At 34.3% G+C, this 27,536-nt stretch overlaps 2 protein-coding genes across 2 annotated transcripts in view; one reads left to right on the forward strand and one right to left on the reverse strand.

The window, feature by feature from the left end:
* LOC133527677 (tyrosine-protein kinase hopscotch) overlaps positions 1-18,617 on the reverse strand; it is a 54,076-nt gene extending 35,459 nt beyond the window's left edge. Inside the window, exons 1-8 of the mRNA XM_061864793.1 lie at positions 18,375-18,617; positions 18,056-18,207; positions 7,480-7,638; positions 3,041-3,218; positions 1,603-1,757; positions 1,100-1,192; positions 684-803; positions 112-260 (exon numbers count right to left, since the gene is read on the reverse strand). Of these exons, the coding sequence (XP_061720777.1) occupies positions 112-260; positions 684-803; positions 1,100-1,192; positions 1,603-1,757; positions 3,041-3,218; positions 7,480-7,638; positions 18,056-18,207; positions 18,375-18,614 (1,246 nt within the window). The 5' untranslated portion in view covers positions 18,615-18,617. The remainder of the gene's footprint in view (positions 1-111; positions 261-683; positions 804-1,099; positions 1,193-1,602; positions 1,758-3,040; positions 3,219-7,479; positions 7,639-18,055; positions 18,208-18,374) is intronic.
* Positions 18,618-18,984: 367 nt separating this feature from the next.
* Positions 18,985-27,536, forward strand: part of LOC133527678 (ATP-dependent RNA helicase vasa) — a 30,270-nt gene continuing 21,718 nt past the window's right edge. Inside the window, exons 1-4 of the mRNA XM_061864794.1 lie at positions 18,985-19,251; positions 19,744-19,779; positions 20,121-20,241; positions 20,541-20,681. Of these exons, the coding sequence (XP_061720778.1) occupies positions 19,120-19,251; positions 19,744-19,779; positions 20,121-20,241; positions 20,541-20,681 (430 nt within the window). The 5' untranslated portion in view covers positions 18,985-19,119. The remainder of the gene's footprint in view (positions 19,252-19,743; positions 19,780-20,120; positions 20,242-20,540; positions 20,682-27,536) is intronic.

Here is a 27,536-nt window from a genome sequence, read left to right on the forward strand (position 1 = left end):
AATTTACAGATAATGTTGCCATAAATGTCAAATTTCTTCTTCATTCTAAATTCGACATGACACTGAAGTTTCAACGACGATATGTTACACGACGTGTTTTAAGAATCTTACCATACTCTGACGGCGGTATGCACTCGTTCAAAAATATCCTGCCATCGGGGTTCTGGTGGTACTCGATTATCTTCTCGATGCTGTGGAACTCCTGCTCGTTGAATGTGTAACAGTGGCCATGGTATTCTATTCGGTACGTTTCTGTCGTGCTGCAAAAAAACAGTACAACATTTGTGATCAAAATATTGAAAGTCACATTTTTTTAATCCAATTATGTATTTTTTTATCATCAAGATCGATGCTGTGGCTCCTGAAACCAAATGTAGATAAAATAAAGTAGAAATTATAATTGACAATCTTAGTGGTTTTTCTCTCTCATTGATTAATTTGGTTGACTGTTATGTTACACTATGTTATATGTTTGACGCCAATGTATGTCTGTTTGTGGCATCGTAGCTCTCCAACGGATGGAACGATTTTGATTGGCATGTTTGGCATAAAATGAATTTTATTGGCTTATAGCTTAGGGGGTATCTAATTTTTTTTTATTTAATAGTTGTTCAATATTTTAAAGCCGCTAGATGAACAATGTTATTCAGATATGTATTTTGAAATAAATTTGGGGCAGTTACCTATTTTTTGTACAAACGTCTAAATAATATAGGTTGTAATCGTCCTGACACTGTCTTAAAATATAACTGCCGTGTTTCTTAGCTCTCTTCTCCTCTAACTTTCGATACGAAAATGCTCCGCTGAAACAAACAAAGAACACATAATATTTAAATACAGCTCTCTATAGAGCACAGTAATAAATATAACCATCAGTCGCTTTTGTAAAACATACATGGATTTAGGTTCTAACTTGTCTTTAGAAATCCTACAAAAAAAAACACACGACAAACCAGATTTTATTTTTGTGTGTATGATCCACTTACTCAAGCATCATTTAACATTTTAATAACAATCTTATGGTATTGTCTCGAAAGCTATAATTTAACTATCAATTAGGTTAATGTAACTAGAGTCACTAAATAATATTAATACTCACCCAACAGGGCCGTGGCATTTTATTCTTTGTAATTCCTTCAGAGACGGAGTCTCGTCGTCTTTAGATAAATTGAAAATCCATTTCACCATCAACCTGTAAATTCATTAAAAAATATAATACAGCAGGTTAAAATTACAGCTGCAGTGTAGTTTCATAGCTAAGCTCAAGGGGTGGCACATCATCGTCTCGCGAGGGGCATGCAGTCACCAGGGTGCATTGCGGCCCTTCTAGTTTACCGATAATGTTCATTCAGACAGACCTAATCTACAGTTGTGGCAGTATGATAAACTGATAATTGCACTTATTGTTGCCGATTCTTTTTCATAAAAGTTGACGACCCATGCTTTTTAGTAGAAAAAGCTTCAACGCGGCTAGCGCTTAATTTTTATTAAATATATTCGTAGCTTGATTTGTCATCATTATTTTATATTTATTCAATTTCATTCACTGTTTATCTCCACAGCATATTTTTAATAGAAGCATCGATTGTACGATTTTTTTACCTGTAGTAACCATCACAAACAGAGATGAACGACGACAACTGCTCTTCCGACTTGAATTTAAAAAATAATGGAGTTCCTCTTCTAGAAACTTCTAACCAAAGGTCGCCATTTCGCGTTAAATAAATTAATTCTTCTATCGAGCACATGTGAAACCACTGGAATAAAAAGTTGTTGATATTAAGAAGAAATAAAACGGCAATAACTTTGAGTTCCCACTGACAAGCCTATACCAATGGAGGAGAAAGTCTATTACAAGTATCATAAACCATTAATACTAGCAAACTACATAGGTCGACGTACATCGTTGCTATTAAGGGCGCGGTTGTTTTATGCGATAAACGCAGCTTAATCGCAATGCGTTTCCCGCACACCCATTTTGCATCAGATAATTTAATGACACAACATTGTTTTAAGCGGTAAACGCAGCGGTAAGCGCATTGTCATATTTCTTGAGTTCAACGCTGCGTGTATCGCATAAAACAACCGCGCGCTTTAATGCGAATTTTAAATCATATCCCTCGTGAAATTAATGAATAAACATCCAAACTTTTACAGTTATAATATTAGTAGGTAGGATTATTTTTTGGCGAGCATCACCGAGGTAGAAGCCAACTGGCCAAAACAAAGCGATAAATGAATTGACGACGCTCACAGAGCACCTGAATAAACTTAACATGTCAATAAATTCGTGCACTCTTTGACAACTATCAGACCAAGGTTAATTATCAGTCTAAAAAAGTTTCAACACATAAATGAAGTATAATATAATAAAGCCATTTATTCCAAACAATTTCAATTGAATATTTAATAATTATAATATATCTCTCAGTTTGGTGTGCCGTCTGCAGCAACCCTCATCCAGTATGGCCCCAGAGTCGGACGAATGTCATCTTTCCACCTTGTATTCGGATGTGCTTGCTTTCTAGGACCGCCTCTAGGGTACCATAAAGTAACCTGTTTGCTCCATTTGCCACATGTGGCCTGTCCATCCCCACTTTAGATGGTTGATGCGAGCAAGTATATTTATAATCTTTGTTTTCTTTCTAATCTCTGAGTTTCTGATCTTATCCAATAGTTTAATCCCTAGCACACTACGCTCCATTGCCCTTTGACACCTTGCACGTGTCTCGCGATGGTTTTCGGTAAATGAAATAAATACCTTGCCTTGAATATTACCCAATACACAATTTCCCACCTTTAAAAAATCTGATTGACCGATAAAAGTTTCTATTTGCAAAAATAAAATTTTATATCTCAAACCTTTTGCGCGGCATTACAATATTAGTATTTGGCGTTGTCAAACTGCGCGTTGTACAGTTGAGTCGCTCAGGGCATACACGTTAGGTAATTTTTGAAGTCTAGTAATACTTCTAGTTATTCTAGTCCGATAAAGACGATACCGACATTCGATGCCTAGCCTCTTACGGGGTAAGCTTACCTTTCTAGTAACAGTGTTGTAGAGTCTAATGCCCGGTTCATGAGGGTGGAAGGGCGTGACGACGATGCGCACGGGCACCGTGTCGGTGCCATTTCGCCAGAGCACGCCGTCGAACTCCTCCGCCAGGTAGTTCGGCGCCAAGCCGTACAAATGTTGGAGGTATAACTTCTTCACGCGGCTGAAAACGAAAAGGTATACTTTTACAAAGTATGAAAGTTATGTAAATAAAACTTGAGTTTATTCATAACATTTTTTTAAGTGCCGTCTGTATTTTAAGTTCCGTCGATATTGGAGCCGATATTTGTCCGGTATCGATTCGGTAATGTGGTTGATAGAAACAAGAAACCGGGAATCGCCCGATAGTCTTAATTAACTTGCCTATTTAGAAACATACGCAGGCACTAAAATTCTGGCACACCTTTCTGTCAATAAAATGCGGGGCGAATGTGTTTTCTCTCATAAGGAATGGTTGATGGTGGGTACCTAACGGGACATTTACTTACGATTTTCATTCTTAATAAAGAAATTTCTTAGTTATATTACTTACCTACTTCAATTATTAAGTCAAACTAAAGATAGGAATATTATAAGTCATATTATAAGTTAGTTTATCAATATGAAGCGTGCGCCAAGAGTATTTAAATCACATTAATTTAATGTGGTGAGTTGACAGGAAACGTACCTATTTGTGCTTATTCGGGCCAATATTCGCTACAGTCCAGCCTTGCTAATCACAAAACAGTTTGTACACGTCTGCGTCTGTTGTTAAATGATTCTAATGAGTAAAATGCGATGGACAGACGGACATGACGAAACTATAAAGGTACGCTTTGTAAGTTTTGCTTCGGGCCCGTAAAAACATAGGTGTCATGTTGTAATAAATGAATCGCTAGTTTTTGCGAATTTAAAAAACAAAAGTATTTCCATATTTATTAAGTTTCAATAATAATGTTTATGATATCATAATGTCTATGTGTGAGTAGTACCTATGCTAGGCGATGAAAGTCTGTGTATTATCGTATAGTTCTTGCCTCCCTTTTCTCTTTCTTTACATTGAAGTAGATTATCCTTGTCCTTTTATGGATAAGTTCGTATTTTTACATGTTCTTTGTGCATATTTCTATATATTTTAGATTCTATAATAGACACATGTCCTACATATTCCGAATATTCGCAACAACTATACGCAGTTCAGAGTTCACTTATTCTAGTTCGCCTAAAGCGAAGAGGTCGCTAACCTTTGTAAATAAATGCACAGCGCGCGTAATAGAACTCTGGGCCACTTACGGCGCACTTAGTCTCGCGATTGATCGGACGTAGGAGGACAATAAACAACGATTGTCGACAGTTCACTTGGAGTTCAGTCGAGATTTACTATACTGTACCAGTAGTGTAGGGTAGCTAGTGTACCAACATTATTATGCAGTCAAATATGTACAAGTACAATGTATTTGAAACATGCTCTCCATCTGTTTAATTAAACTATTAGTAGCAAAAGGTATGACAACCAAACACTTAAATGTTAAACACTTAAGTGTTATTATTATGTTTTAGTATTACTTCCAGTCGGTTCCATTTTGTCAATACCAGTTCTAACAAAAAAATTGAAATCGAGGGAACTCCTCAAATCGTATAAGCTAACTTATATATTTCTTTGCATAATGTCTTTTTGTTTTATTTAGTTGTAAATATTGTATTGAATACACAAAAATAAGCTCAAGTGTTGGACATGGGCTGTCGTCATATATCTGATTGAATGGCGTGACTTGCGGCGTAGCATTTTACAAGTAACAGCGCCTATGTGTGGTAACTGTGGGTCTCCGAAACAGCTTCTTATGCGATAAACTACAGCATTACTTTTAATGATTGTTATGAGTTATGAGCATTATAGGGAAGACAAGATAGTATTAGAATGCATTCAAAACAAACAGTTATGTGAAACAAGTAAAAGGCACGTTAATATCACCTGGACATTTTCATCCACTTTACACCCAAAATCGTGCAAAAAATATAATCACACACTCTTATAACTGTAGGTACAAATAAAATATTGCAGCAGATTGTTTGTGTCTGCAAATATGTGTTCCAATAAATTTGAATATATTTTCGAATTTTTTTCCTTCAAAACTTGTAACGATTTTGGAAATTGAATACAAGGGAAACAGATAAAAAATGAAGATACTTAGGCATATTACAATGCACTTATGAATGTCAAATAATGCTACGCCAGCTCTAAGGCCCTACACCTACACCTGTACCCCTACACCCCTCTCTAGGGCCTACACCTCTGCCCGAGAAGATTTAAATCCTTCCTCAATTGGACAACAACATCATCTGCTGATTGATGAATATGACGCATAAGTGTCAAAACCAAAGATGAAGCAACCGAGAATGTGTGTCTAAAAATCCAGCGCTAATTTTCCTCTTTACCTTATTAATAGGAATACAAAGGCGAACACATCCGCCATACAAAGTGCAACGATAATAAAATTACAATCGTAAGTAATTAAAGATTGTTATTATTTATTGCGTACGCCTGACTTGCGGTTCAAATGATGTTGGTAACTACTGGTATTATAGTAAACTTGATGTTTTACATTCGTGTTCGATTTCATGACGTATTTCCTTTGAGTTCTTAGTATATTTATATATGTGCTCGATGTTAGATAAAATGGATTGATAGATCAGTACCCCTAGTGTAAATTTATTCGATAGCGTAACGTGACGTACGCTTTTGCGTTAAGTCTCATTTTGTATGTAATTTTGAACAGCGCGCCAAGCGGGACGTTTTGGAAACGCAAAAATCTCATACAAAATGACACTTAACGCAAGCGCGTACGTCACTTTTTCTATCGAATAAATTTACACTAGTGGCACAGAAAAGAATTTTAAATATCTAATACTGTTTTAGTTGGTATATTCTTTTGTTTTTTATATGTTAACGAATAAAACATTTCCAAGGATAATATACTCTCATTTCTGAGGATTCTGATGATCATCACCTTGCTGGAGCCATACAAACTTGTACCCTTGCCTTGCTTTACTTTTATCCTGAAAAGAAACTGACTGCTAATCGTTAGATAAAATGATGATATAATAAAATGGATGCAGGTTCGCCATTAAGTACTTGTTTTTGCATATGTGAAGATACTCATGGTCTATTTAATTGTACACAGAAATTATTAACTAATTTAGGTGACAACTATAACATGGAAATCAACTACATATTTGGTGATTCTTTGTGACCGGCAAAGTAGACGGAAAAAGACCTCGTGGACGCAGCCCAATACGCTGGACCGACCAGATCCGCTCCGCTTCTTGATTCCACATTTCACAACGCTCTTCACACCGCCAGAGACAGAGATAGATGGAGAAAATCATACGCGAGAAAGTGATGCAGAAGGGAGGTCACGACCCTCAGCATTGAGGTATACGACGCACAGAGAGAGAGAGAGAGAGAGAGAAATTTGGTGATTCGGAGGTAACGGAGGTTCCGGGGCAAACTGCCGATTCCGACACAAGAGAAGCCTATTCAACGGAGCCTGGCCGTTGCGTCGCATAGTGTTTTTATAAAATGTAAATGTATGTTAGTCTATAAGGTATTTGTAATATGGACCTTGCTGTCTGAATCTAATTTTAAATAAATAAACAAATATTAAGTAACTTCTACATAGGTCAGGAATTTCTTAAGTGTTTGAAGTATAGTATAAAACTGATAAAAAGGGGCTATTTAAAAATTGCAAAGCTAATAACGTCTTTGATAGGTTTTGCCTGTCCTCCTCATTAGATATAAAAAACTCGGTCCATTCATTACGTACTTTAGATTATTTACCTTCATATCCAATACCTAAAAGTAACAATGTATACGGTAAAAGAGTAACTGACTTTCTACTCCCATATATATTAAACACCTTACCATACTAGACATAATTTCAGAGATTTAAAAGAGATGTTTAAAGATTAATTAAGTTTACCGATCACCTGTAAGAGCTGTCGTTGTAAATTGATTCTACTGACTCATACATAGGGTCGATATTCAAAGGATAGATACAATAACAACTTGGACAGGAAAATATAACTATGTAATAATAGTATAAAGCAAACCCTAGAGAAGTTTACAATAGTGGCATGTTGTGTTAAACTACGCGGATCGGACTGCGCGATCTCGCTAACTATTAAATAAACCCTAGAGAGGTTTACAATAGTGGCATGTTGTGTTAAGTTTCGCGGATCGGACTGCGCGATCTCGCTAACTATTAAATAAACCCTAGAGAGGTTTACAATAGTGGCATAATGTGTTAAACTTCGCGGATCGTACTGCGCGATCTCGCTAACTATTATATAAACCCTAGAGAGGTTTACAATAGTGGCATAATGTGTTAAACTTTGTTTTAAATTTAAATTGAATAAATAAACAAAAAAAAGTAGGTATAACTTACTTTGCACTGTTTCCGACGGAGACTAGGTTGGGCAGGTAATCGTGTGCGTATTTCTTCGGGTACGGCCCATGTTTCGTTACTATTACTTTTGGTATAAATTTCTTGTAATTTTTTACCACTTCTTTAGGCGTCATATTTTTCTCCACAACTGCTCGTGTCCTGTAATAAAAAAAACCGCATTTCATTTTATATTTATGTACCAGGTAGATTTTAGCTGTCTTGCCTAAAAGGGAGTCACACAAAACTAGCTGCCAGAAATTGTAATACAAAGAAATTAGAGCGAGTAAGGTTTTACATACCTACAAAACTTCTACATGTTCTATGTTTTGTAAAACAATTTTTAGCAATGAAAAGTAGTATCAGATATAAAATATTTATTACCTAAATATTCGTGCCAAGCCAAGTCCATGTTATTTAAGCATGCCATTTTAAAATAAGAGTGTAACTTCGAATGGATGGGAGCTTCTTTTGGGCGACGGATTCGTGAGACTCTTAACTGCCCATTGAGAAACCTTAACTCGTTGCAATAAGGATTACGTATGGTCAGATACTGTCTCTGCGATGTCTTAGTAACCAGCAGCGGTCACCCATCCCGTTACCGACTCCATCATCGTTGGTATATGTTTACGTTTAGCTTATTCGTTATACGAAGATCTCCGGTCTGACTCGGGCAAACTGCTTTCTATGTCCAGATGTTCTCTATATACATGTCGCAATTCTCAACCGATTCTCATGAAATTTTGTGAGCAGGTTCAGTAGTTACATATATTTTTTTCTGTCGTTTCATTATTTTGGCAAATGTTCATAATGGTGGAAATTGGCATAGAGGACTTAAGCGCCATTAGGTTCTATGGCACTTAAGATAAGACCATTGTGAATATGAGTCAACAAAGTATTTTTTTTTCTACACTTTTGTAATCTTGTCAATCAACAAGTTAGTCAGCAAGTTAGAATCAGACCACTTAGGCCAATTAATGGTGTTTGAGGCTGTAAGGAAAAATACCTTGCGAAAACAAATAACTTTTGTACCAGTAACCTCTGACCGCGTGGAACGAATGAAACAAAGTTTAATTCAGGCGCTACCCTTTCTGTCTTCCAACATGAGTCCTAATGATATGTATAATTCATTCTTTCACACTTTTATGGAAAATTATAATGCGATATTTACTACAAAATCGGTCATGGTTAGTGATGCATCAGTTTTTAGTGAGTGGGCTACTGCAGAGTTACATCAACGAAGACGTGCATTGTATGCCTTGTATGAGGAACGGCGGTTCAATACGAGTGATGAATTTAAGGAATATGTTAAACAATATTCGAAGAAGTTTAAAATAGATTGCCATATCGCTAAGCGTAATTATTTAAGTCAAACAATAAAAACTAGCTCTGATATAATTAAAACAACGTGGAAAGTAATTAATGTGGAGACTGGTAGATCAAAGCAAAGGATGAAAGATCTTAAACTAAAAATTGATGACAAAATCGTAGATTCCAGTTTAGATGTAGCAACAGAATTTGAAAAATTCTTCACCGAGGTACCAGCTTCCACAACTAAGAACTTAAATTCATCACCCTCGTCTGCCGTTACACTGTTAGAAGAGAATGTCCCAGAATGTACTAGAAACCTTAATTTTGAACATGTGAGTGCCTCAGATATATTAAAGGCGTTTAAATCAATTAATGTAAAAAAAACTAGTGACCTTTGGGGAGTCTCCGTTCATACTGTCAAATCCTTAATAGAAGTTGTAGCGCCTGACCTGGTAGTTATATTTAATAACAGTGTTGACTGCGGTGAGTTTCCTGATCTAATGAAACATAGTAAAGTCACTCCTTTATTTAAATCAGGTAGCACATCCGACCCCACTAACTTTAGACCGATATCAGTGTTACCAACATTCAGCAAAATTTTTGAAAAAATAGTTTTGAGTCAGTTATTGAAACATTTTAACATTAATAATCTAATGCACAACAAACAATTTGGTTTTACACGGGGTCGCTCAACAACCGACGCTGGTGTTGAGCTAATTAAACAGATCTTCGATGCCTGGGAGAAGTCACAGGAAGCTTTAGGTATCTTCTGTGACTTATCTAAGGCCTTCGATTGCGTCTGTCATGAAACATTGATCAGGAAACTGCACTATTATGGAGTAAGAGGCTCGGCACTGAATTTAATAAAGTCTTACTTACACGGTAGAATACAAAGGGTTGATGTGAGTGGACAGCGATCACCGGGGTCATTGGTCTCTATGGGTGTACCGCAGGGATCAATATTGGGGCCGTTCCTGTTCCTTATCTACATTAATGACCTGCCTTACCTTGTAAAGACCCACCATGACATAGTATTGTTTGCAGACGATACCTCACTTATTTTCAAAGTCAAACGACAGCAACAAGCTTGCAGTGATGTAAACAATGCTATTTCTAAAGTAGTAAATTGGTTTAATGTTAATAATTTATTGTTAAATGAGAAAAAGACTAAGTGCATTAAGTTTGTTACAAGTCACATAAGGAATGAGCAAACAGGTGTCATTGTCAAGGATGAGGAATTGGAACTAGTAGATAGCACAGTTTTTCTTGGTATAACTTTAGATTCTAAACTACAATGGGGTCCCCATATTGCTAATCTCTCGAATAGACTGAGTTCTGCAGCTTTTGCAGTGAGCAAGATCCGTCAGTTAACAGACGTGAAAACAGCTCGATTAGTTTACTTTAGTTACTTTCATAGCATTATGTCATATGGTATTTTACTATGGGGTAGTGCTTCAGAGATAAATACCATTTTTGTTCTGCAGAAGAGGGCTATTCGTGCAATATATAAAATGTACCATAGAGACACACTTAGAGACAAGTTTAAGGACATTAACATAATGACAGTGCACTGTCAATATATTTATGAGAATATTCTGTATGTACATAAAAACGTTGCCAGTGTAGGGACTGCGTCCTACATTCGCCCAAGCCTTAGATGATATTAAATAAATAATGTATTAATTTAGCTTTTCCCGTTATGCGCAATGTGCATTTTAGTTAATAGCATACGTAACTGTTTATTATAACCGTTACAGGGATGAGCTTGTAAAAACATTGTAATATAAGTTATCTGTTTCCTTCCCTTTGTCGGTACTTGCCTTTGTGTTAATCTCTCTTTGTTTTATTTCTGTGTCAGTTTCCGAATATTGTTAACTTTAAGTCATAAACTAATTTGTAGCCAGCGGAGTAATTCGTGGGAAACGTTAGGATTCGCCATGTGCGAAACCGTTATAGGTTCTGTACCGCTATTCCTATTGCGTACCTGATGCAAGGTTATAATCATCGGGATCGCGGGAGTCAAAGATAGTTCGTAGTCAGACGTCAACTCGACAAGTTGTCTCGTACCTATCATCACAGGTTGAGCTTGATATCGTATCGCTCCCTCGCGTTCTCTTGGTACCTATCTTTAATGGTCGAGCTCGATTATATATCGCTCCCTACTTATTATTGTAATTAGTGTTAGTTTAGTATTGAGTTGTGTTAATATAGATTTATTATTGTTACCGCGTCTGAACTTTTTATTTGCAACAATCCCAACACCTAAGTACAAATACCAAACACCACTGCCAAACCAGTTTTAAGAAAAACTGTGAAATACATAATATTAATACTAGAAATAAGCATAAGCTCGCAGTGCCCTTCACTAGGCTCCATAAAATTAAGAAATCATTCATGGGTAATTGTGTAAGATTTTACAATAAACTTCCTAATATTATAACTGAATTGTCTGTTAGTAAATTTAAAAATTATGTAAAACGTAAGCTTATCTCTAAAGCCTATTATAGCACACAAGACTACATGAATGATGAAACACCGTGGGATTAAGTGTGATTGTAAAGAATGAATTATTTATTGTTATGTTATTAATGATGAAATTGATAATTCAATGTATATATATACCGTATTTTTTGACATTTAGATTTTATTCTAGAAAGGTTCTAGACTAGTATTTTTATACAATTTTGATGTTTGACGATCTTTTTGTGAAATTCTTGTTATTAAGTTTACCATATCTATAATAGTTCAATGTTTTTTTTAGAACAATAATAACTGCATCAATAAATTGCTCTGATATTTAGATTAAGATGATATTTGTAAAATTTGACGATTTAAAAGTGCTTGTTGCTAGGCCTATTTGAATAAAGAATATTTTGACTTTTGACTTTTGACTTTTGAATCTTACGCGAGGTCTAAAGCCGACAGAGCCACTAGTTTAATTTACCGAGCGAAGGTGTTCGATTCAGCTGGGGCAAATTGCTTTCATATGTCCAGATATACTCCTATATAGGGACTATAGGGTGCAATTCTCAATCGAGCAAGTTAGCAAGTTCGATGATTAAATAGTTTTTATTTGTGGTTTCCGTTTTTAGAAATTGTTAACAATAGCGGAGTCATACATTTATTGAATTTTAAGCTATGCTCGCGAGGTCTACAACTCACAGAGCCACTAGTATAGCATTGGTAAATTATTTACTGAGATCACTTAATTTGAAGATATTTGATAGTGCATGTTATGTACTCTGTAGTGTAACTTTTTAATATGTAAAATAATAACGTGTAAAAGGTACTATTTACCGAGAACAGTATTGATTTTGATATTTGTTGCAGGCATATAAAAACTAAGAAACTTCTTTGTGGTCTGGAAAAGTTTAATTGAATTGGGTCCCTACATAATAAATTGTGACGTCCCACGGGTAAGTGGTGTAGTACGTCACAATTTGATCTACTTGGTCCCACGTAAAAATTACGACTCTTATTTACAGCTTTACATAGGTTTGTGGATCCGTAGGCTAATAATGTCAAGCAGCATTATGTCGTTAAAAAACTTATGATAATATGTAATAGTTGCATTATAGACAGTGTTTTTATTGAATTCCGTTAACTCCGGGGTATGGGTAAGTACGTTTAAGGAAACTAAATGGCATAGTTATATTTCAGAAAGAAAATACTTTTTTTTTATTATCCAAAAAAGTAATTAAATGTCGTATATAACGTTGTTGTAACACGGCCATTACATTTAATTGAACCAAACAATTAAACAATTGAAAACAGTGACATATCAATGTCAGTTCGAACATCAATCGTCCGAGATAGTACTTACGTTTAGTAGCAAATCTATACACTCGTACTAAACACTAATCAATATGTAAATAGGCCCTAAGGCAAGTGTATACGCTCGTAAGGGCCTTATAAGATAAAAATGAATGATTGATTATCTCCGAAATGGAGTAATTTAGAATACCGGTGTCTTTGAGAAAGTTACTTAATTGAAGCTCAAGAATGCACCCTTGAAATTAACGGATATAAAAAATACACACATAAGCTTCCTTTACAACGACCAAGTAACAAAAGGTTCCTCTCACATCTGGAATGTTTAGTTTAGCGCATTTGGTGCTACGTAGTGTATGCACATTAATTACATAATTAGCTACAGTCAGGTACACAAGTACTAGCACTACTACATCATCATCATATCACTTTTTTAACAAAAGCAAGTTAAATTACAGTTTTATTTTAGTTTTAACTTATAGATTTAATGATTATGTTATTTTATATTTGACTGTTTGTTTTTTTTAATAAAGACAGTCTTTAAAATTTTAACTTACAAAAAGGCATTTTCTTTTTGTGTTCTACTCTTAAGATTAGCCGTAATCTTTATTTACATCGGAATAATTAATGTAATTATTACAAAATGATGTTTTCTATGCTGTTTTTTTTTCATTACTTAGAAGAGACATACCTAGAATAAAATACATGATGCTATTAAAATATATCTAAATAAATCGTAATCACGGTCATCAATATTTTCTCTTAAGTTCGCCGAAAACGATTATGTAAATGACATTTATCATTTGCGATAACTTACGACCGTGAATAAATAATAATTAATTCAAATATGCTATTTATATGCCGCAAGCGACAGACCGCTACCAATAAATTCTCAACATAGTAAAGCTATCGGTTTTGGTTTTGAAACTTTGGAACAAAGAAAATCTTTTATATTGATAAAACGAGATGCCTATTGTGTTTCCGTTGGCTACTTTTAGTCAATCTTAAGTTGATTGAAACTTTTTTAGAGTCCACAAGAACTTAGCCGCCATCATACAATTTTTTCATATATCATGCTCTGAAAGTGGGTGGGTAAGGCTTTTTATATTCCATGTACGATTTTATTGTATCTTTTTCTAGATAAACAATTTTAATGGTTTTTTTTTTACAATTTTCATCCTGATATTTAGCTCCCCATTCCAAAAATAACGATACTTTTACCTAAATGGTTAATTGAAAGTAACCTCACTTACCTCACAAAAATGCTATAAAAAGTATAATTATTCATGTTTAAAAAACACATGTACATTTTATTTTCGCGTATTCGAAATGAAAAGTAGTGTTTAACTCGGGTGAAAGGCATCATTTCATCCCTTGGTTAAAAATCTACCATTTTGTTTTAATTGATTTTTTTTTCTCTTCAGTGATTATAGTAGGTTACTAAACCTTCACCGACATATCTCCAATCTGTCTGACCTTTAAATACCCTCAGTTACTGCAATAGATATGTACCTAACGGGTACATTTGCAAATTAAGGTTCGTAATGTGCTCTGCGTTTTCTTCGATCTTGTCTAAGCACCTAGTTTTTTGCCAATAATCCCGCAGTAAACGAAGGCGTTAAGACGAAAATAGAGGACCCGCACGAAATCGCCGTCTCATACAAACGTAGTGTTCATTTTCATATGGATATTAACATTATTGAAAGTAATTTGACAGTTTGTTGTATATCGACCACAGCCATGCGCCTACTACACGTTTGATTCTTTTCGAATTTTTAATTATTATAAGTTTAAAAATTTGTATGAAATCAGTTTCGCTCTTAATTTTTAAAATAATCAAAAAATCGAATTAAATAATCAAACGTAGGGGCATAGCTATGGTTAACATACATCAAATTATATAAAAATATTTTCCATAATGTCAATATCCAGAGAGGAAAATGGGGACTACATTTGTATGGAGAAGCGGCCGTCGCCTTTCCTCTTAATGACACCAGAACGGACACGCCACAACCGCTTTTTCTTTTCAGTTCTCAGCTGATATTATACCTACAGTTTAACTGAATACTTCCTAAACAAATAACCAGCGAACAATGAAAATTGGTCTGTAATGTGTGTGATTAAGGCCCCATTGTTTCCTCGTTGCAGCAATTACGTTTTATGGTCCATTATATAGGTGTCTGTCACTAAACAGGATACGATGCGCCTTGGATATTCTCGGAGCGTTTTACCTATAACTTAAGTACCGCACTATACTTGAAATTATGTTGGTTGGCAATTTTCAAGGTTCGGCAATAAAAAATCGGCTAAGTGCGAGTCGGACTCGCACAGGAAGGGTCCCGTACCATTATCTATAAAAACGGTCACCCACCCAAGTACTGACCCCGCCTGACGTTGCTTAACTTCGGTGATTGGATGAGAACCTCGAGATTGGAAATAAATATTTATTTTATTCTATTTTTAGTATTTGTTGTTATAGCGGCAACAGAAATACATAATCTGTAGAAATTTCAACTGGCTAACTATCACAGTTCATGAGATACAGCCTGGTGACAGACGGATGGATGGACGGACGGACGGACAGCGGAGTCTCAGTAATAGGATCCCGTTTGACCCTTTGGGTACGGAACCCTAAAAAACAGACATATCTGATTCCCCGGAAAACGTTAATAAAAAGAAAGTTGTGCCTCGGAAAAGCATTAAGTTTATTGGAAAGTCCTTTATGGGACAATCCCATTCCGGCATTCATACTCGTGATAAAAAAAGCATATTATATAGGTACAGGTCAGCTGCAGAGATTCTTACTAATTAGGTTATAAATTTATTGAATAAAGGTTCCAAATTCAAAAACAAATCATTTGCTTCTGGAACCGAGAGTCTAACCAGGATGCTACAGAGTTCTAGATATGCTTCCCCAATCCCCACTAGAGCCTAATAAAACGCTAATCCAATTTGTAAAGATAATCACATTTACCTTAAATTGGAAAGTTTTCGTATAAATTCGGGACTAGAACCACGGCAACAGAAACTAATCCACTAATAATGTAACTGGAGAAATTGACATATTCTCGTAAATAAATTAAGTAATTGCCAGCTTTGCGCTGCGGAACGTTGCCCATTAGCTAATTGTATCAAATTAGCCGTGTTTAATTAAGTTTAGGCATTAGAATTAATTTTACGTTTATTTATTATTGGCTCAATTGAAAGGTATATTTCGGCGACTGTTCAATTATATTTATACCTATTATAGATGTAACTAGCTACCCGCCCCAGCTTCGCATGGGTTACACAAAACAAAACCATAATAAACTACTGGCAGTTGAATGTACCAATGCGATATTTGTGATGTTAAATAAAACTTTTATATGTCTATGTCCACGTGCGAAGTGCATGATGGGGCTAAGCAAAGCGATCGCAGCGCATGCGGTGGTCAAAATTGGAAATAACGAAGGATAGCATCTTTAACATTTCGTACAAGTTATATGGCTCCAAATGGAACTTTAATTTACGATTACTCATGAAATATTCATTTAAATTTTATGGTGTAAGGGACCATTGTATGAAATACTTAATATAAGCAACGTATTTAATTTAGTAATTATTAATACTGTATCTATACTAATTTTATACGGCATAGGTAAAGGAATTCATATTTAACCACCAGCAACCCAAAATATCTTGATTGATATTAATTTCAACTGTATGAAATACTTATACTAATTTATTATATGTAATTTATAACATTATTGCGCCCAGCACAGTAATAAACCTCCGCACCTGAACTCACGCTGTGTTACGCTGGCACGTTACGTGTAATTAAATGCGAAATGTTAACAGATGAAGACTAGGAACATATATTTATCAGGGGCCCTCACTGCCATCAGTGCTATGTCTGACATAGCAGACCGCTTAGCGTGACTTGCGTTGTCATGCGCGACTTCAAGCAAAGTGCAAATGCTAAAAAGGAAAAACATGACATGTGAGGTGTGCCCATTGAATTTTCCAACAGCTTGTGTATAAACCTTATCCATGGCCGGATTTCAGCCTGGCCTACTAGGCTCGAGCCTAGGGGCCCAGGAAATAGCAATGGTTTTGAGATGAAGAAGGGGCCCTCCCTAAATTGCAAGTATCGCACCAAGTGCCTAGGGGCCCTAGGTCACTAAATCCAGGCCTGACCTTATCCTAATGTTAACATTTCAATCTAGTCAAAACAAGATTTTTTTGAAAATAAGTCTAAAATAAGTTGTCCATTTATTTGTTTTTGAATGGATTTGACCTATGCGTAAAAAGAATTAGATCATGATCAATAAAATTGTTATTTATTTATAATTAAAAAAACAAGACTATAAAATGTTTATACCCAGATCCGAAGGTTACACTATAAAATGATTCTCAATAAAAATAATATGAATATTTAACGCATGCTGTTTTTATGACACTATTTCAAATTTACAAAAATAATATCATAGCACTGCTATGAAATAGCATGTTAAGAGGTAATCATTTGGAAAATATTCTGTTGATGACATGTTACTTAGCTTTATTATTTTTTGTGACATGTGTAAACACATTAAGTTTTTTATCTGAGTCTGAGATAATAAAATGTTTTAACATGCAATATTTAATATTGTATGAGAAAATATAAATGTTATACAAATAGGTATAACATTAATTTTCCTACTTAAAACTCTAAGAGAGATTCAACTACTTGACCCTTTTTGATTTTGTGTAAGGTTGTACTGCACTGTCTTATAGGAAAGAAGTTGATACACCTGCTTGTGACATATATCTATATCTCAATTGCTAGAATAAAGAATGTGTATAAAATTAATCAGGCAAAATATATATACTGAAATATACACTAAAAAAATATGAATCATTATAACAATCTCATAAACAATAAGACTTGTCTATCTTTGAACCTAGATTACTCAAAGCAACCAACAATAACCAATTAAAAATAACCCAAATATGATAATAATTTATAATGCTAGGAATTTTGCTATCAGTTGAGACTAATATTTCACTTTAACTCAACATAAACAACAACAACATTCAAATTTATTTTTAAGTACACATTTTAATTTGTCTTAATGTTCTTTAAGACCCTTAAAAAAACTTTACACCAGTTAATAAGAAACTTTAATGGATATAAATAAGAATTTGGAAAATTTGCTTATTGATAAACTATTTCCATGGGAGCCCCTTTTGTCAACTCAAATCATGTTACTGTATAATTTCTGTTTTTATTAACTTCTTATTGAAAGTCTCCAAAAAGATCAAGCCAGTATCATGCAAAGGGTGACATTTTAAATCTAAAACAATTCATGATACACCGCAGAACTCCTTTAGCACAGTTATGGATGTGTTAATTAGTAGGCAACCTTTAGCAAACTCACAGTAGAAACAATATTGCATATATTTGCATGTTGTGTGCTGTACAAAACTGACTTCATAATTGTACAACTTCTTCTAAATAATAAATAAAAATACTTACATGTCAGTAATACCCAGGCCCAGCAGGTCCGGCTTATGCTCAGGATACTTGACTTCAGGTATCTTGTTTTCATAAACATCATTCCTTGCTTGTTGAAAATAGTAGTCATATGTAGTCTCATCTAATGTTATTAGAAGTCCTATTCTGGGCACCTGTGACAAGTATTAATAACTATATTTAGAGAAACAGAAAATATTTTAAGCGATTTCATTACTAATTTTGATATAAAAATTAGCATAACAAAATCTAATACCTGATATATTTCGTGATAATGACAAAAGTAAATGAGGAAATAATTACATGGTGACATTGTACAGACCTTAAAACGAATCCTTAGTTCATAATCTCTTGTGCTTGATAAAACACGGGTGTTATCTTTGAGAAAGTAATTTCTTCCTCTCACTCTTAACGCAAATAAAGTACGGGTTAGCGGTGGTATTTTGTACTGTTTACATAATAATATGCACAACTCCTCGGCGGTAAATGTGTTCGAACATGGTATTATGTTAGGTTTAGGATCAATCACTACCGACACTTTAACAGTCTCGCCTCCTTCCATCGTTTATAAATGCACAAACAACATAAAAAACAAGGAGACGCCAACAGATTATCGCCACACCGATTAAATTCGAGTAACTAGGGGTTCATTTAGCCCCGATGATAACTCGTTCATTTTGCAATTGATAACTCTACACAAAATGTGTGTACATACGGGATCTTCAATAATTAATGTTTATTTTTATATCAAACTAAGGTCACCGTCACCACTACGCTGTATTTTTTTTTTCGGTTCGGTTGACAGTTGTCAATATCAATTGTGCATAGTGATGCGCATTGTGTTGAAAACCGGCATTACCCTAAAATATTAGGCGATGAGTTAACTTTCTCTAAAATAACAGTTTTATGTTTTTTTGGATTCATTATAACTTATTGTATAATTTAATTCACAATATGTATCAAAATAACGCATGAGTTTTGTAGCAAGATCTATGCAGCCCTTTATAAATGAAATATATTGTCTATGACTATGAACAGCCAATCGGAGTCGTTCAAGCAGTGGCTAGATGTATTTGTTTCCTTTCATTGTCCTTTTCTTCGCCCGGCGCCGGCCATTGCTTACTACTCTGAAGAATCTTAGAAAAATATATTTTTTGCTTTACTCTTTATTTAAAGTATCCCTTTTGAAGACAAACAAAGTAAGTTAAAATATTGTATTTCTATCGAATTAATAAACGTCATTACTGCATCTAATAAACCTTGTATATACGCACGTGTAGGTCCTGCCGGTTTTAGTTTTCTTATTAACATAATTTTCATAGCTTTTGAATTTATTTATTAAGTGTGCTTGGTTTAATAACTAAACAAGGACCTTTGAAAACAAAGCAAGCAAATGTCTAAACTACATGACATGTTTTAACTTCATGGAATCATTGGTCACCTTGCATTTTATACCTACCGCGACAAGGGAACACATTTTTAAATCCAGCATCAATAGCAACGACCGCTTATTTCATTTTGCGAATATTTTTGCCATATCAGACTTATCTGGAGACAGTAGTGTGAAGAGTAAGTTAATATTGTAGGTAGGTATACTCAGAATATTCTCTTTTAGAAATTTATTACTATTAATTATCGGCAGTTCGTAAATTGGACAACATCGTCATTGATAATAAAAATATTAATTTCAGGCCATGGACGACGAATGGGACGATACTGGAGCCGTGGTGCGTATTATGACCATAATAACCTTGAACATACTTTTTCTCTAGTGATATTTGACGATATGGAAGTAGAGCTTATTGTTGATCTTTAATATGAAATTAGTTTAAGGTACATTTTCAGTATTATAGTGTAGCACCTTTGACTCAAAAGTCGCGAAAGATTAAAAACATATTATAAGGTGTCCAAATGTGTATTAAAACTATAAACCTCAATTTGGCATCTTATTGATCTAATCACCTAATTTTAGAATACGAGAGCGCATTTTACAGTTTGTTTAATCACACATGATATGTGCCTATGAAAATAATTTATGATGCTGAATTTTTTCTCTAATCTCTTCCAGGTGGCGATACCGCCTGCAGCCACTAATAGTTATAACAACTATGGTTCCAATGATGTGGATGAGGGTCACAGCTTATCTAAGGGAAGAGGATTTACATCCTTCCAGAATGAAGAAGATAATGGTAATTATCTTTAATTTATTTGTCATTGATGAATTAACCAAAAAAATAGTAGTCCAACTTAAGGTGAGAGGAGAGGACTAACAATCTAGTTTTTGGCTCATAAATCTCATCTGTTTTACCTACTTGCTACTTTTAGTAAGTCGATTTGTCTGACTGATGATATTATGCTGCTCAACAACATTATCAAAGAAAAAGTTAACCTTTTCAGAACAGTGTATGTGACACTGCTGAAATGCTCTACCGTCTATCAATAGTTTTGCACTTATCGCCTAACCTAATGTCTCCCGAAATCATTACAGACTTCAAATCAAATGGGTTTGGCGACAGGCGCGGAAGAGGCGGGCGGGGAGGCCGCGGGGGACGCGGTGGGCGGGGCGGCCGCGGCGGCGGCGGCAGCTGGGAGTCCCGCGACCGAGACAATGATGAAGATAATAATGGTGGTAAGTTCTAAATTTCAGTGTCTGCCATAAACTGTGATTGTTGAAATTCATTCTTCTCAATTTCTGTCGATTTTACATATTATGTTTTTCTCGGTTATGGCCAAGGCCTACTTTTAAAGTCATAAATTACATTTTTACAAGTTTTAAATGGCGATACAAGTGCAAAGGCCACTCATTAGACGGATTTACGCTTTTTTTTTTAATACTATGTCAGGTCATTTTTCTACTCGCCTTTTAAGCTTTTGTAGATGTAAAGCAGGGACGCCCGGCCGGAAGCAGGCAGGCTGTCGATCACTTGATGTGTTCATTCAGTCCATTCCCTGGAGTTGGAACTGCAGATTACTGTCCTGGTGGAATTCCCACACTATTCTCTGCATTTAAGATTTTGTAACTCATTATCAGTGATCGGTTTTTTGGATTCGACATGGGGTGAACGACCTCAATCATTATGTTAGTATGGATATGCCCCGGGAATCCGGGCTTTATGTTGTTAGAAAAGGCAAAAAAATACAATGTGTTTATTTTATTACACTTTAAAACATCTAAGTAGCTGATAGACGAGTACTTACTCACCGTTCTTTTGTATAAATCGAACAAATGAGCACAAGTGTTTACACTGACAGCTCATTTGCTGCCTCCAAAGCGGCACATTTTGTACCGTTTGGATAAAAGTTCGGCGAGTAAGTACGCGTATCTATCAGCTAATATATGGTTACTACGGGTTAATTGTTTGAATAAATGAATTCGTTATCAAAAAGTGAATTACACTTCTTTCAACTGAGAGGTAGTTTGAGAAAAACAATGTCCACAATGTCAAATGGTTTTATTGCTCACCAAAAATAATTAGAACTGAAATCCAGAGAAAATAATGAAATGTCAATGTCAAGATTTTGAAGTCTTCTTTCCATCATGACAGATATATAAGCTAATACTTTGTGGAGGTTTTAATATATTTTGCTTTAAATAAAATGTTGAGATTAGGAAAAGAATAGAAGTTTTTGTCTCAACTGGTTGCCATGTAAGAGCAAAAAATTCCTTAGAGATAATTTAAATCGTTTTATTTTTGTACGGTATCGCGGGAAACTGTCGTATCTATATTAACTTTTCTACTTGATATCCCGTGAAGGAGAATCCAAATAACCGATCACTGCTCATTATTATTGGAATTGGAACAAAGTCGCCGGACTAGTCTCTTATTCCGAATTAGATAGAGTAAATTGACAGTAGTTTTAATATCTATGAGAGGAAGGAATTCCATAAACAAAAACCCCATTACTGAAAAGCTTGAACTACCTTCAAGGTAGTACCTTGAGATAATGATTGGCTTACCCCAAGAAATATGTCCTTTATTCACCCTACTATTTTAGCCATGTAACTTAAGATCACCTTAATAAATTCAATTTTATTTCAAAGCAAAATGGTTTAATATAAAAAACTGAATATAACATGAATTCACTTTAATCATCAAATGTTCAGTGCTTACTACTCATGTATAAGATTAAAATCACAACTACTGTTGCAAACTATTGTTATTACAATGGGACTTACGGGAATGAAATAATAACCAAGAAATTTGAAACACCCACTTCATATTTTGTTATCCACTTCATAATGTCCATGATAAAGCTCAAGTGGATTATAGGTAAGAAAGTTGGCTGAAGCCCCTCTTGCATGAAGTTGTGTACAGTTTACAAAAACGCGGTAAATAGATTACCTACTTAGCATTGACAACTATGTTTAACCTTTATGAAAAATAAATTTATGAATGTTGGAGTTCATTGAAAATATGGGTTGGCAAACTTCACCAACCGGTGCCCAACTTCGAGCAAGTGAAATATTAAAATAATGAATTTGCCAAGAAAAAGATATCCATCGGGTTCACAGTAATCACAATCAGTCAATCAATAATTACAGCAACGTAAAAATCTCTTCAAATTAAAAAACTGACGCTACGAGTGAAATTGATTTCTAAAGACCACTAGAACTGTAATATTGAGCTAGTGAAGTGACACTTGCATAGCTCTTCAGTATGCAGTTTTACAGAGTACAAAGAGCGAATTGTTTATATGTATCAGTGCACATGGAAAAGTACCTTGTTGCAGGTATTGAGTTATGCATAGTTCCAAAAAGTAGATTAAATTTGCTAGCAATACAAAAAAGAATAATGACTGTAGGTGTAACCACTATTTTAGTATATATTTTTGAATTTTCGACTTCCGAAATGCACAAGTTGAGAAAATTGCATTTAAAGTTTATAGTGGCAAAGAGGTATAATCATAATCTTTGGATGTTAAAGAATTATAATAAAGGTGAATTGTCTAAAAATACATGTTAATTATTCTGATTTCTTAGGTTGAACATGCCAGGGCGGAAGAAACACGAAAGTGTTAATTATACCCAATTCATAAAATAATGAGGTTAAAACTGTTAGTTTCTCATCATAGTTACATATTCTATGGCATTTTGGGACAATTGAATGAAAGAAAACTCTATAATCATAAAGAAATTTAATAATTACCGCATTTTTAACAATTACAAAAAAGATCACTTATAATATTAAAGATCAACAAAATAATTAGTAGATTCGTGCTATATCACAAGATCAAATGGTATGTAGCGTGGTGTACCACAAAGGTATAATAGAAATGGTGTTAAAGCAGTTTTTTTAACAATAAAGTTTAGTGACTCGGTCGAGACTTTAGTAACTTAAACTCGAAGATCACTATTTTAGTACCCATAAGGCAAGAAATATCTGTAACAAAATGTTATTTAGGATAATTATAGCAGAAATCAATGTATTCTTATTTATAAAAACTTCTGTTTTAGTCGTGTAAGACATAAAGTTTAGCATTTTACTAAAATGGGTACCTTGTCACGCTAGGTCATTATCTTACATAAATGGAGTAAAATTAGAAAAAAATAACTCAATTGTGTACATAACTGCACCTAATTTATGATTTATCAGTCTTTCAATCAATATTATAATACTAATTAATTATACGTCAAACTACTAAAATCACAGCTCAATTTTTCATTGACTAAATTCGAGATCAACAAATTAATTATTATTAATACAGAAACACCTCGTGACGCGACCTTGGTGTGGTTTTAGTAGGAGAAATATACCTAATCGGTATTTTCCCTCAATCTATCCTCAGCATGGTCGCGTCACGACACACGATAGTGAAGGTGCAATTCTGTATCGATAACGATGAAATAGGCTTGGTGAAATATTCCGGGAATGGTTATTTAAATCAAAATACTTTGTTTTAGTACATAACAAAATAAGATAAGTAAATGTAATGTCGAGGTCTGTACTGATAGAATTATTCGATTTTTTTAATATATCGCAAATTCTCATAGAATTCCACCAAACCTAATTTATTTAAATCTTCCTTAAAATAGTATATAATTTACCGTTACCTAATTTTCAATTACCATTTAATATTACTATTTATTTATAATTATTTTCATTGAGTTGTTATACCTGTTATGAAATTAAATTATAAGTCAAAAATCAATCTCCGCGATACCTATATACCGTAATGCTATTTTCTAAATGGCCTCGTGAGACGTTGACCTGCGAAAATCTTACTAGAGGTATACTTAAACCTTTATTTGGACTCTCGGACTTCATCGGCCGCTCTTTTTTTACAAAAATATTTATCTTTTTTTTTCTGGTTTCTGTGGCCCATTTCACCACAGTAGCTACACTAAGGCGTTTTTCTTTTTCGAAGTTGGCTCTTGCGCTTCTGGTCTAGTCAAGTTCGATGAGGTAGGCAATTCGATACGATATAGCCTCTGATCTAAGTAATGGCAAACGTATTAAATTAAAATAAATAGTTATTTCATACAAGAGTCATGCAAGTTGAATGTTTTTTTATAAAAAACATTAAGTTTTTTTTTGTTCAAAAAATCATTTTATTATAGACTGAGCCTATACCCTATCTTAGAAAGAGGTAGTTGACTACCCGCGATGGAAATATTGACAAAATTATTCAAAATTTAAAGGCTTTTAAGACATGGCGTGACAAGGTGCCCTGACTATTATTTTTATTTTATTTTTTATTGCATATTAAATAACTAAACTTTATAGTCGGAGAAATATACTAAAAAAAACATAAACATACTGATATTCTTGTACACACGTGCTCCTTAGGATGTAAATAACTCAATTATAACACAAACCCATTTTGGCACTTTTTCACCAGCTTCCACAAAAACTCATGTAACTCGGTAAGTAAATGTCGTGACTAGGTACCTTTCCAGATGCACTGACACATATTTTAACAGCTACTCTTCGAATAATAGGAAATGATAAATTAAATCTAAGTAATGCTGTATGAATGTAACAACGTGAATGCAATATGTAACTAGTAACTGTAAAAATAAAACAGGCAATTAAAGTTTAAATAAAATATCAAACATTTAGTAATTAAGTAACTTTATTTCAAGTTAAATGACAGTTCTTCATCTAGAATATATAATTAATTGAAGCAAACCTTGGCAAATTCAGACAAATCTACGGTAACGTTTGAATACAGTACTATTTATTTTTACGTATTTAACAAAGGCATCTACCCCAACGCATTTTTTTTTTCTCAATTTGTGCTTGCATTTCAAACAGCATAAGCTTCCTTTGAAACTTTGCATTTTATTTTTAAATACGTACATTAAAATTAAATGTAATCAGCTGATCGCACAAACATATTTTTATGGGAAGTTGCAGGTAAAGGTGTCATTCCGTTGCCGAACGCAGGCAGCAACTGCACGTTTCGCCTCACTCCAAACTGAACCATAATTCTATTAACTATATCTATATTGCTGTCCGATCAGCTGATTATATTTTAAATTTATTTAAGATAAAAAACCCTAAAAAACAAACGCAAAACACTTAGCAAAAAATACAGAAATTATACTGGGAGAAACCCCACGACTTTAGTAAGTCCGCCGTTAATAAGTCCATGTCAACTAACGAACGACACACCACAGCACCACACACTAATTTTTTTGGCACAATCACAATTTTTCGTCGTTTCGCCGATGAGGTTACAAGCAAAATGGACGAGTCGAGGATAGATACTGGGTACGCGTGCGGGGGGAGGGGCGGTCGGTGCGTTTACAAACCATTAGTACACTTTACTAATATTTATAAAGCTATTTTACTGTTTACGGAAATAAGAATAAAACTAAGAATAAGAAAGAGATTTGTTAGAAATTAGAATTGGCTTTTAATTATTAATACTCATTTGTAGCCACCGACTTTAATAAATCGCATTTGTATTATCTAGTAATCTTTACGTACTGGAGATAGTACACCATTTATAAACCCAAGGAAAGTTTTATAGAATTTGTACAACTCTGTTATTCCGAGTAAAGAATATTAATTTCACGATTAAGTAAAACCGTTTTGTATTTCCTATACTATGAAATTAATAAAATTTTCTTGAAATTATAATATTTACTATCGCCTAGAAAAAAAATTTAAAAATTAATAGTTTGCTATTCCCGTTTTTTAGATATCAGGTTTTTTATTCGAACAATATTTTTTCTCTCAGTGCAAGTGACCGAGCCAGCGAATTCGTTCGGCTATAATTTCGCTAGGTAAATTATATTGGGTGCCGCAACTAGCTTCTCTAGCTCCCTATTTTTCCTACGCTTTCAACTTCTCTATTCTTCATCTCTGATAGGTCTCAGAATATTCCGCCAGAATTTCGTCTTCGTCACTAAGAGGTTCTCTTTTTTCTGAGTCAGAGTCCGTGTAAAACATGCATCAAAATCTAATTACTGTCTTGTAGACTCGAATCTTGGCCAGTCTACTGATCAGCTTGGACATAACTCGGTGGAGCGCTGCTGAGCATCTTAGGGCATTTTGGATTCGAACTAGGGATTGCAAACCGGATTGATTTTCAATCCGGATTGGTATAGGGATATTAAAGTTAATTAAGTGACATATTTTTCTAGTTTTTTGCGTAATACGTATTCCTAAATCTATAATTTGAAGTAAATAAATAAATTCTTAAAAATAAAATAGAACTTAGTAGTAAAAAGTGTTACAATGTCAATATCACTTTAAAAACAAAATATGAAATCGGTTTTTATTATATTTAACCATTCACAAGTACTCAAATTTTCGATTATATTTATGAATTTGAGTAGTTTACAAAGCCTGATGATGGGATTTGGGGTGGGAAATGGAAGTCCTTGAAAGGACAAGTTTTCCTAACTGTTCTTTGATTGAAGTCTTTGTAACGTTGACATCCATTCTAGTAACAAAAGAAGATATATATTTTACTTTTAACCAAAGTGATATTAAATGCGCTCCAATATTATCTTGCTCTCATTTTTTTGTGCGTGAAAGTAGTAGAATGTATGATTTAAAAAAATGTTGTTTAGGGATAGAAGGGCAAATTATAGGGAACGAAATACGACACAGCGATCTCGTGCAAAAATAATAGAGTGTAGGATTAAAACCATCGCGGAAAGGGACTCCCTAAGAAAAGTTACATGGATCAAGTAAAGAATTGGCTAGACGTAGAGTAACACGTACGTACGAAGATGTAGGAAATTGCATAAAATTGGTTGAAATTGTGAAGACAAAAGATTCTTTCTTAAATTTGAATAGAAAAGAATCTAGATCTACTAAAGATTATCAATATACATATATATGATGAGCTCAACTCAAGTCGGTTGAGTACTGCCAACTTAATCCTGTTCATTTGTTTAGTTTTAATCTTCTATCACAACATTATGACATAACATTAACCTTCTCTCTAGCATAAATTACAAATGCCTTCCATGGCATCTCCATCCTTAAATTTTTCCTTCTATTACAGTATTTATGTAAACGTCATA

The sequence above is a fragment of the Cydia pomonella genome, chromosome 18 (genome assembly GCF_033807575.1).
Source record: "Cydia pomonella isolate Wapato2018A chromosome 18, ilCydPomo1, whole genome shotgun sequence".
In the NCBI taxonomy this organism is placed as follows: Eukaryota; Metazoa; Arthropoda; class Insecta; order Lepidoptera; family Tortricidae; genus Cydia; species Cydia pomonella.